The 12,416-nt window shown below is 40.6% G+C and overlaps 1 protein-coding gene across 3 annotated transcripts in view; it reads left to right on the forward strand.

Annotated features, from left to right (window-relative positions):
* The window catches only part of esyt2b (extended synaptotagmin-like protein 2b), a 57,499-nt gene that overhangs the window by 31,654 nt on the left and 13,429 nt on the right, over positions 1–12,416 (forward strand). The window contains exons 8-15 of one of the 3 annotated variants that reach the window (XM_033638734.2): positions 689–809; positions 2,590–2,766; positions 3,139–3,221; positions 3,661–3,709; positions 3,909–3,998; positions 4,376–4,471; positions 5,151–5,252; positions 9,663–9,737. In XM_033638734.2, coding sequence (XP_033494625.1) covers positions 689–809; positions 2,590–2,766; positions 3,139–3,221; positions 3,661–3,709; positions 3,909–3,998; positions 4,376–4,471; positions 5,151–5,252; positions 9,663–9,737 — 793 coding nt within the window. Of the gene's footprint in view, positions 1–688; positions 810–2,589; positions 2,767–3,138; positions 3,222–3,660; positions 3,710–3,908; positions 3,999–4,375; positions 4,472–5,150; positions 5,253–5,891; positions 5,955–9,662; positions 9,738–12,416 lie in introns of all 3 variants that reach the window. The other 2 variants (XM_033638735.2, XM_033638736.2) reach the window with 2 other exon arrangements.

Below are 12,416 nucleotides of genomic sequence, written 5' to 3' on the forward strand. Positions count from 1 at the left end.
ACTAGAAAACACATGGGAAACGTACATCAGGTCCTGTGTTTTGGTAAATGTCCGATTTATTAGGCAACTTGTCAACTGACCATGTCGTTGTATCTCACATGGCAGCACTTCCCGCTGCCCATTTTGTAGATTTATCCAGTGTGTTTTCAGAGTCCTGGAATCACTCCACAGACAATTTCAGGATCACTTTAAGTTTACCAACACCTTTGATTAGAATGTCCACACATCATGATATATGGACAGCTGTGAAGTAATCACAACTGTTTTTCTTGGAGGGACAGGCCCAGCAACAACACCGTGTGATGGATTTTCACTGTAATTCCATTTTTCCCAGCAGCGATCGCAATTTTCCAGCTGCGCCGCGGCAGCTAAATGAATAAAGAGAAGCCTGGCGGTAATGCCATTCTCTGTCCACATTGTCATTGTTGTTGTCACGAAGTGTTGAATCATTAGTGGATCAGATAGACATTCAGAGGGTTGTTGGCCAGCAGCACCAACATGCTTGAACTGACTCCAATTTTCCTACTATCTTCTTGCATGTAAATCAGAAATGCACTGTACTAAGCTGAGATTAAAGGAGAATATTTATAACCCAAGGGCACCCGTGCTGTCTGTTAAATAATTCATTGCTTCATTCTATTTATCTCCCTTTTTTCCCTTCGCTCAACCTTCTCTCCTGGCATTACAGTGGCTTCTCTGACAATCTGATTCAGGACATTATCTACAGCTATCTGGTTTTACCCAACCGCATCACCATCCCACTGGTCGGGGATGTGGAACTGGCCAAGCTACGCTTCCCCATGCCAAAGGTACTCATTAATTTTGAAAATACAATCAAACAGGTGGTTCAATATGCCTCTTCTTGCTTTTTGGGTTAGCTCATAAACTCACTGCTTCCTGAGGGAATTCATGGTTAGTAGCCCTTGATAGCCTGATCTCATGGGATCTGTGTGATGTGTGTTTTATGATTCTTCCTATCATAAAAGAAAGTAGTCACCAGGGTTTTGCAGCCAAATCACAGCATTAAAACAGGATAAAAAAGAGCCGGAGTAGCAAAAGAGCATGTCAAGGCTTTGTTGCAAGTACCTGTATCCATGGCAACAAGACAAACACTTGAATATATGTCACTGCAAACAGCATCCTTCTTGAGGAGATATTATTTTGTGATGTTGAAGATATTTTAGGCTGTAATTACTGCATGCCTTTGCTCTCTTTTCTAGTGATGCTGCCAATCTGACTAGTTAGGTGTATTATGCTGGCGAAAGTGAAAGCAAACCCCAGATTCACTCCACTTGGCAGTTTGCATTATTTCTGCGCTTTATCCGTTATTTTCGTAGCTTCCTCTTGGATGTGTGCTGCTTACAGTCTGGCACCTGGTTGTTACCTTTTTATAATAAAAGAAAAGAAAATAAGAAAATACAGGCAGAGGGAAGAGTCTCTGCAGACAAATACACCAACACACACTTCTAGGGTGTCATAAGTGATAAGTGAGAGGGATTGTATCTGTATGAGTCTGTACAGTGTTTTTAAGGAACTCCTGCATATTATACCTTTAATGTAGAACTACAAAAGATGATCAGTTGATGTCAATATCGGATAAAAATTAATCAGAAACAATTTAATAATCAATTAATCTTTTAAGTCAGTTAACCAACAACAATGTCAGATTTCAAAGGCAGGCATTCTCTGCTTTTTCCTGATTTATATCACTTCAGAAATGATTTAAAATGGAAGAAATGTTTTACACTCAAACAAACAATTTAACACCTTGTGATGGGCATTTTTTGGACTATTTCATAGACTAAACCATCACTTGCTTAATTGAATAATAAATTAACAGATTAATTGAGCTGCAGCTAACAATTATTTTCATTATCGACAAATCTGCCTATTATTTCCACAATGCATCGAGCATAAGTCTATAAAATTTCAAAAACTTGTGAAAAATGCTCCTCACAATTTCCCAGAACCCAAAGTGACATCTTCACTTTGCGTCTTTTGTCCAACAGTCCAAAACCTTGACTTTGTCAGCAAATTCTCATATTTAAGAAGCAGGAATCAGAAAATGTTTGACATTTTTGCTTGAAATATGACTGACACAGCTGATTATCAAAATAGCTGCCACTAAGCTTTCTTAAGATCGACTAATCAGTTAGCTGACTAATCTTTGTAGTTCTCTTAATGGACTTTTAAACTGAGAAAATGAAGGGAAAATAAGGTTGATTGCAGCATCAGTGGAATGGACACTTAACATATACACACACAGAGTCTAGTTTAGATGGAAGTTTTACAGTTAAGGGACAAAAAGGTAATTATGTAAAACAGCTGCAGCCATACAAATTGTTAAAATCATTAACTGTTGAGATAAATTATTCATATAGGAAACTGAACAAAATGTGAATAATAGATAACATCATCAACCTAACCTAACCCTAGTAACAAGCCACAGTTTTCTCCTGCATGGCCTCATGATGCCCAGTAGGTAATATCACATCCTATCAACTCTGAGTCCACTGTGGCCTCGAAGTGTCAGAGGCTGCTATTTCAGAGTTGCCTCTCCTTTACACTGTGCTCTGCGCATCTCCACAGGGAGTCCTGAGGATTCACTTCTTGGAGGCTCAGGATCTGGAGGGGAAGGATACATTTCTGGGAGGGCTGATCAAGGGCAAGTCTGACCCGTACGGTGTCCTGCAGATCGGCAACCAGCTGTTCCAGAGCAAGGCGGTGAAGGAGAGCCTCCACCCCAAATGGAACGAAGTTTACGAGGTGACAAGTTTGGGATGCCTCCTGGAGTAGGATGTTTATCACAATGCAGTTTCAGCTAACAATGAAAACAAGTGTATTTTCCCAACCTACATTAAATGTCTAGTGTGTAGGATTTAGGGGGCCATGTTTTGGATACCTTAGAGGAGGAGACCTCTGCGGATAATTCAGCGCTCTCTAAAAACCTCCTGAACAATGAACTCTGAAGGAATTTCAACTGGGAGAAGATTCAGCTGGTTACAATCTGCAGTTCTCCCCACTAGATTCCACTAAATCCCCCTAAATCTCACACAATTCTCCTCTAAAGGAGGTAATTAGTTTATTGACTGGACATGCCTGTTTGATCAAGCATCAATATGTGCTTGTCTTCATCAGGCTTTGGTGTACGAGCACTCGGGTCAACACCTGGAGATTGAGCTGTTTGATGAGGATCCGGACAAAGATGATTTCCTGGGAAGGTGAGTTCCTCTCATTTTCTGCTCTGATCTTATCAAATACACTTTGTGAGAAACAACGTCTCTTTGCACCTCAGCAATATGCCCGATATATAACAGCAAGCTTTGTTTTAATGGATCAGCTACTGTATGTATAGTCAACCTAAGGATCTGGTATGGCATTACAAACTGTGTCCTTAACACAATGTTGATACCTGAGGGGAAAGTTTGATGAAAGTATCTGTGCTAGTAGACATCAGTTAAAGTAAAGAAGAGGTGGTATCCCACAGTTCTGAGCCCAAGGGCAAAGTCAATTGATTTTACCCCAAGGATGTAACACAACACCCAGCGCTGACAACACAAAGCAGCCGATCGATAACTGGACCCCCTCTGTTTAGATTAATTGTTGTGATTTCTCTGCTTACTGTTCCTAGTCTGAGTAATCATTAGTCATTATTCACAGCCTGATGATCGATATGACTGAACTGCACAAAGAACAGAAAGTTGATGAGGTAAGACAATATTTTTGGGAAAATTATAGCACTCATTTAATTAGAATTTGTGTAGAGTTTATAAATTATGTTTTTATGGAGTAGTTCAACATCATTTAGGTTTTGAAGATTATTTTTTATCCAGTTGTTACAAAAATCAATAGTTTGGTCCTTTTAAAGGCTTGAATCAATGATTTGACAATTTGTATTGCTGTTGCAGTGGTTTAACCTGGAGGAAGCTCCTACTGGGAAACTCCACTTGAAACTGGAGTGGCTGTCTCTGCTCTCCACTCCTGAGAGGTTGGACCAGGTACAGCACTGAGAAAAACAACTTTCTTGCTTTAAGGGAACACTTTGTCTCTCAAACGACAGTTTGTATACCAGTTACTCACTCTGTGTTACTTTGTTTTTCTTACACGCCTCCATGGTGAACAAAGAATCCAAAAACAGAGAAAAACTGATGTTTTGATATCGTTTTGCTGTTGAACACTGTCCATTCTCCATTTTTGGATTCATCATTCACCGTAAATGCATGAGAGAAAAAGCAAAGTTTTCTTCATGAATTCAGTGTATCACAGGGAGAGTTACTGATATACATGTGGTCATTTGGGGGGTGAAGTAGCCCTTTAACAGTGCAGATATCTTTCTTTGTGGTGACTGCCTCTTCTGTCTCACCTGTCCCATCAGGTGCTGCGAAGTGTGCGCGCAGACAGGAGTCTGGCCAATGACGGGCTATCGTCAGCACTGCTTGTGGTCTTTCTGGACTCAGCAAAGAACCTTCCTGTAAGACAATGCAATGTTTCCTTTATTTTGACGCTGCTGGCATTGCTATTATTCTGATGCTATAGCTTGTAGTAAAAGATAGCATCAGGCTTATGCAGGCTTCTTGTTCTTAACCTAAAACACACACACACACCACATTTTGCAACACTCTGAACCAGTTTAGTAAGAAATACCAGTGTTGCACTCGTGTTTAAGTAGGGATTATTGGTCAGTGTGCAGGAATGCTCTACTTTGCTGTTACCATAATGTTGAATGCTTTGCTTTATATGTTCTTTGGAATTTGGTTTTCACTGCACCCTGACCTCCAGGTGAACCTTTCCTTATTATCTCAGCTGCTACAAACCCATTAAAGCAGCAGCTAGTTATTGTGGATGTGGCCTCCAGCTCCAAACGGGTCAATATGTTTTTAACAAGTTTAATGTTCCAGTCACTACAGCTCAGGGATTCTGTCTTTTGTCATTATTTTTGAGAGCCTTGAATCTACAAAACCTTTATTTCTCAGGACATTTGTATTTTTATTTAATAAGATTTAAATGCAGTCATTGCACCAAATGTGGTAAAACCTTCTTTTAACCCTTTGAAAAAACGTCAATTACAAAAGCAACTCTTTTTTTTTTGCCATCTCAGTCCTCATAACTTCACCTTTTCTCCTCTTTACTCTCTTTCCTCTTCACCCAAGAGCGTCTTCACAGGCAGCTTAGGCTGTGGGAACTTGAGTGAGAGGAGAGCATCGGGTCTAGTCTTTTGTGAGAGCAATACTTCAGAGTATAGAACAATATTTGTGAGTCCCCCACTGCGTCTGCATCCTGATAGCATTAGCGGTGTGCAATGACGTGGGTTGAACAGTAACAGGAGTCTTTAAAAACCTGCATCTTAAAGCATGTGTTAGCTGCACGGTTTAATTGTAATGTCTGATGAAAGTTACTCCGAGTGCCCGACAACCATTAACATAAAGCAGACACATCAAAACAGAGGCCTCAGCTATGCCTGCTTGTTAGTCAGATTCTTATTCTTCTAAATCAGGTGCTCAGTTCAAGGCTGAGATATAAAATATCTGCAGTACAAAGAGCTCGGTTGCAGAGCCCGTAATGATTTCTGTCTGCATTAGTGAGCCAATTAATGTGTAGCTGCACAAATACAGATAGCTTGTTAAAAGTGGCGCACAGTGTCTCAAATAAGCTGCTCCAAAACTTCCCCGAAGGAAAGTCCCTCATTATTCTGACCTGTATATTCATTGTTAGCTCCCTGCAGTGTCAACAGTACCAGCTTCTTATTTATCACCCATATCATTCATGTTTCGGCATGTTTTTCAACATGTTTTTCTGTTTTTTTTCCTCATGCCTCTTAACCATACCCAAACACTTTTGTCCTACTAACTGTGGGTGTGATTTTCTCCCCCAAATCTCCTTGTGGCTTAAAGAGCAACCTGTCAGATTTCACCTATGACGGGTTGAAGCAAGTCTCAGTCTTTAAGGCCCTGAAGGTAATGTGGGAAAAATAGATTGCAAGTAAAGATCACACCCTCATCTGTGTTTTCCCTCTGTGACCTGAAGTGCACCATCCACCGTCATGTGACTGTGATGATTATCAGACTAGAGTGAATTGTCCTTTTTAAGATGTGCATGAAGATGGATGATTGCATTGTCTGTTTTGTGCATTTGTTGTGCTGTGCGCTTCTTTCTTTTTATTAGTATTGATACATGATTTTCCACCTTTCCTTACTCATGTGATCTTGCATGCAAAAGTCTAATATTGCACTCAGATATGTTGTGTTCTCAGTGTGTATTCAGCCTGTACAGTTGACTGAAACTGTGACACCCTTACAGCATTCATATTTAAAGAAAAACTGTCCTACTCCTGCCTGTCCGACCGTACCTACATGCCCGTACCGCACCTAATTTTTTATGCATTGGAAGTGAATTGGGTCAAAGGTTGTCAGCAGCAAACCTGCAGAGCAAGCCAGCCTGGGTTAGCTAATCAAAAAGCTGACCGTGCCTACCTCGTGTTGAAACCTATGGTATGGAACAGGAAGTCAGAAATCAACGGCTGTATTGTCAGTACTTTAATATTTCCAGGAAGTTTCAATTCTCGCATTGTCACACATGGAGTGGCACTCCCACAGTGCAACATCAGTCAGCGGTGAAACTCACTGCAGCATTGTGTGTCAGTTTTAATGGGCTTAAAGGGCAACTGGAGTACAATTACTTCTGGTTTGCTCCCATTAGTTGACTGTTTGTTACCATGCCTGCTGCTTCCCAGCTGGGCTGGCAGATAACGAGATGACAGATTGATGTAAACCTGCTGATTATGTTTTATAACGCACAGCTTTCTTTTTATTTTCTTCTTCGTGTCTGTGCTGGGGAGTTGTTTAAAATGCCGCTTTTCCTGGGCCACATTCTTCCTTTAGGTCTTTCAGCATCATTTAACATCAGAATATTGATTTAGAGAACTCTGGCACTTTTCCTGGATGTACACGACTATAATTTGGAGAATGCATACACCATAAAGTGCACACCAGTGGCTCATTTATACTCCCTTTACATACAAAAATAGACACACATACTTCAACGTGTCCTTTATGTTGCATTAGATACAGCTAATAGATGGCACTAGAGGGCAGAGTCAAAAGTTTCTGACAACAACAAACAAGGTGACGGTGGAGGAGGTCGTAATACTGTATCTTTTAATGGAGGCAGCGTTGTAGACGGTGGTGATCTTTTTGAAAAATGTTGTTGTTATATTACCAAATAGTTCTGTTCTGCCAAACGTCTTCATCATATCCTACAGTCGTGTCTTTCTTTAACTACGCTACACTGCCCCCACGGTCTCCCCACGGTGGTGCTGCTCTGTTTTCGCTGTATGCGTAAACTTTCAGAAAACGCACACAAATACAACTGAAATGAATGCAGAGTACAAACAGAAGGCTCCATCCGTGTTCATATACTGTTATTTTCAGGATAAATGAACACTTAGTACTTGTAAACAAGTTTCACAACTGTTCCAGACATACCATGCTGTATAGCTAAAAGGTTTTATGCTAGCTTGCCTTCACCAACTTTGTGAAGACATGATATCTGAGAGTGATATACTGGCTGGGCAAGTGGGCCCGAAATCTACTTGCCCAAAATCAGTTCTTACTTGCCCCCACACAAATTGTTTTATTCTTAAGTATTCATCAAATAATGGAAACTTGTGCTCAAACTTGTGGCAAACTGTGTGTTAGATTGATGGAGCCCACAACCCCCCAATGCCACCCAACTAACCTCCTGTTTCTATAATAATTGAAATGCTTACTTAAGCTTCAGTCCATATATTTATGCATCACTGTTTTCTTTCAAGTGCGCGATCATTAACGCAGATGTGCAACTCTCAACAGAGATGAGAGGAACCAGGATGGCTCACTCTCAAGCCATCTCCATCATCAGCTCCAGAAGAAGCAATGTGCTTAATTCTTTTTTACCGCTTTCCCGATCGGACAAGTGGGTTGGTAGATTTCCTCAACGTATCCTCATACAACGGTTCGATTGATATCCTTCAAATTAGTGCCCCAGGAATGATGTTATGTCCTTTACGTAAAGCCACTTACTTAATGTAAAGTTGCGTGGGTTAGGGGGGTCCATGTCATTGGTTTGACATGTCATTGGTTCGACAGCCCATTGGTTCGACATCCCATTAGTCTGACTGTCCGCGGTGCTGAACGGCTCGCGGCGGGCGTATGGTGCGCCGCGACCGGCTTGAGGCGGAGCAGGCTCGCGGCTTATGTGTTTGTCACTTTCTTTTTCATTTTAACCCACACCACGATCTTTTCCTGACCATTACCAATTGGTTTTTGTGCCTAAACCTAACCAGACCTTAACCACAGGGCATCATGATGATTTCGGAACGGACTTCGGAACAATGAGTTTAATATGGTCGGAACAATGGGCTGTTGAACCAATGGGCAGTTCCCGGGTTAGGGTTAGGCAAAAGTTATTGTGGTTAGGTTTAGGGAAAGAAACATGGTGACAGTGCAACTTAAAATGACTCAAAGTTCACTTAATTTCATGTATTTTCGAACGCCAGTCTCCTGTGGAATGTCCTGGGGGATATTCCTGTGTTTTGTGACCCATCCACCACCCCAGCCTGCCTCCTTATGCTTCCTTCTTTACTCTAGTTAGCACACTGATCACACAATTGCAGCCTTCCTAAATACATGGGTTACATACAAATCACAGGCTTATGTTGGATAAATACGAATTTGGTGCATTACTTTTCATAGGAAAACGTACAAACAGTGCATGAGAACAACCTGAGTTACTCGCCCAACATGGCGCTTTACTTGCCCCAGGCAATCGGGCAATCCTTATTGAAATGTCCTGCAGACAGGCCAACACACTGGAAATATATGGAAGTAAGAGTGAAAATCTGCTCAGTGTTTAGTAAAAATTAAAGTAAATATATTAAATTCAGAGGGCTTTATAGTATGAACAACTTAAAAAATGCTCTATCCTTGGTTTCTTGATTCAGATGAGAGAAAACTCCTCTAAGGCGAAAACATCAAAAAGCACAACAGAGCAGGGATTCCTCTTCCTGAACAGACGTGTAATAGTTCATACACTGTGGACAGTAGTAACAGTTGTAGAATTACAGTACGATACAGAGAAACAATGATATTTTCAGGCAAATTAAGTACAAACGTGTCATGTGTCATTTTGTGCTAAGTGCCATCTCAGTTCAAGATGTAGCATATCAAAGTGTGGGATTGTGTTAATCAGCAGAGCTTAATTCTAATGCTGGTGAGAAATAGATGTCACATTTAAGCACCATTCTCAAGAGAGAGAAGATGGGTTAACGAGTGAGTTAAGACCCCCCCCCCCCCAGCTGGTAGATATGTGGGGTATTATTATTCTGTAAGGGGTACTGAATAATTCTTAGCTGTCAAAAACCCAGCATGCTAAAATTAGAACGCAGAGGGAGGAGACGAAGCCTGGCAGTCTCCTTGGGAGCCTCCCTGCCTGCAGCCCTGCTTGTCAAAACCTATGGTAATGCTTCTTCCCCTTGAACTACAGACTCTTCCACCATTGTGTGCTTGATACAGAGTCTCAAGGGGCTAATGTTTGCGTGTAATTATGTTGTCCATTACTGACGTGTATGTATTGTGTGTCATAGTGAGGCAAGTAAGCTAACACCCCTCTCTCTGATTCTCTAATAGTCTGCAAAGAAGAGTAGCAGTGAACCCAGTCCTTATGTCCAGCTGACTGTTGGACACAAAACACTTGAGAGCAAGGTGAGTCATATCCAACGGTGTCATTATACTGTCAGATTTTATTCTTTTCTTCCACTATGAGAAAAAAAGCGTAACCTCTGGTGGTGATTATGTTTGCAATCCTCCAATATTAAGTTCTGGACAACCAAAGATTGAATACAGCAGAATACATTCACATTCTTACACACAAAGACATTTTGAACCGCCAACGCATCTCATTCTTTAACCATCCTTCCTTGGAGCTTTCCATTACAAAATATTTCCCTCTGACTGCGGTATTAAAAGAGATGAACTGAAAACTGTTGTACAAGAAAATTAAATGAAGTTCGTAACCTCCAACTTACCATTAATAGTCAGCTAAAGAGCTTCCAGCCTGACATTCAGTGTGTTTACCTGCAATTGCTCACTGGAAACTTAGATAAAGGGTTCAAAAGGGAAATTATTCAGGCGGAAGAACCACGTTAATGGACCCAGGTATGTTTGGTGATGAAGTTTTACTGCAAGCATTTAATGGATTCAAGGAGGTTTGTTATATTAGATCCCTTTTGTAGCAGAGTTATTGGATTGGTACTTTAATTTGAGGCTGTTTACATCCACATCGGATGAATCATGGAGAAATGTTTACTCTTGTCTTTGGCAAGTTAACAAGAACGTCAATAAAGTCGTCATGTTTTAAGTCCCTGAACATAAAAACACCAGACTCTCATATGTCACGATCCTACCGGTTTACGTTGTGGCCATCAGTTTTGATTATTTCAAGACATGATTTCCTGAGAAGTCATGTCTTGTCTATCAGTTTTAGGATTCAAAATACGATAATACCCATGAGTCTTTGCCGTTGGTGCCATGAAGTAGAAGCCAGGAAGAGATGCAGATCAAAGGCATATCAAATTCAGAATGTTTTGTTGCTGCAGATGTTGATTCAGCCTATTTATCTCAAGAAGAACTTCAGGGAATTTCTTCAAATGTGGCATGAACGTCCACTTGGACTCGGCGATGAACTAGTTTGATTTTGTCAATCAGAGGTCAAAGGTCAAGTTCACTGTTACCTTGGGTTTGACTCATTCAATTTCTTAGAATTTGACACAAACATCCATTTTTACTCAATGATACACTGCTGACATTTTGGTGGTCAAAGGTGGCTGTGATCTCAAAGGCCATGACTCAAGAACTCATATGCTTATCATCACAAAATTTTACATCAGTGTCTAATAAAATGGAGAAGTGATTATGTTTTATATCCAAACATTCAAAGGTCACTGTGATGTCATTATGTTCTGCAGAATCACTTTTCTGGCCATTATTTAGTGCCATAACTTAGTAACAGAAGAGGAGACATTTGGTCAGATACTGGATTGGTGACACTAATCTTGGGTGTCCATCTTGAAACAGTGCTGATTGTATAGATCTGTGCTGCTGGGTTGAAAATGTGTGTGAAGCATCCATGTTTTCAAATGTGTAATTTCTTTGAGCCAACATCCACATTTGAAGAGTTGTCTGCCGTCATGGCTACATACTGTTTGAGTCTGACATGGATATAAAACTGTAGCTGCAACTTGACTGATTTGCGGAGGCAGAAAACCGCGAGGCAGTAATTCTAGTTTACAACTTAATTGGCTTCCAGCTGACAAGAGTCATACTAGTCATGTTAGGACTTACACTTAAAATTGTTCATAATGAGGTCCCCAAATATCCGTTCGACTACTTTAACCACCTCAGAGACAATCACAACTACTCAATAAGACATAGCACAACAGATGTAAGCTTTTATTTAAGAATTCAATGGGCAAACACCTTTTTATATACAGCTGAATGACGGCTGTATATAAAGCCCCCCCTCAGAGGATCACAATGGAAATAAGGGTTCCCATGGCTGTTAAAAAACCTAGAAAAGTCATGGAATTTGTAGAAATCATTGAGAGGTTTGGAAAAGCCATGGAATGTTGTTTTGTGTGATGAAATTGTGACAGTAATCTTCCATGGATAACCTTCCACGTAATGTAACGTGATGGCAAATTTATTTTCGGTAGCTGTCGACCAAACGTAGCTGTAATATGTGTCCATGTGTCGTCTCTCGCTTAATGTATGTCAGCTAGTTGAAATTATTAGGGTCCGGGCAGCTAAGCTGCCAGGACACTATTGTGAATTATATTTTGAATGCTGGCGCACACAGTCTGGCCTTAGTCTTCTGTCAGAAAAACTGCAGCTACTAGAGATTTCTTTAACCCTTCTTTAATGATTTCACACAGCTTGGAACAGTGTACAGGATATGTACATTGTGGTTTCCTGAAGCATACAAATAGATAAACAATAATTATATTAGTATGGTACAGAAATAAAGTCATATTACTGTGAACAGAACAGACATGTGATAATGCACAAAGAAAACTGGCCGCACGGGGGCGCCTCAGACCACATTGTTATAATGTAACACACAACAACTGTAAGAAACGTGAATATCGCCAGATGTAGAGCCCATCCGCGGTAGTAAACACTTTATCAAACAGTATTATATGTTTAGAACACATATATAAACAAAGGCGGACATATTAACCAGTCTGTGGCAATATATCTAACGTAAACAACTCCGTGTGCGAGAGTACTGATCATAACATGGCGGCCGTTCTGGCTCCATGCCACGTACATCAGAAAACAGCATAACAATAAACAACTACTGTAAACTTACTTTGCACACACGCA

Source organism: Epinephelus lanceolatus, chromosome 20, assembly GCF_041903045.1.
Source record: "Epinephelus lanceolatus isolate andai-2023 chromosome 20, ASM4190304v1, whole genome shotgun sequence".
NCBI lineage: Eukaryota > Metazoa > Chordata > Actinopteri > Perciformes > Serranidae > Epinephelus > Epinephelus lanceolatus.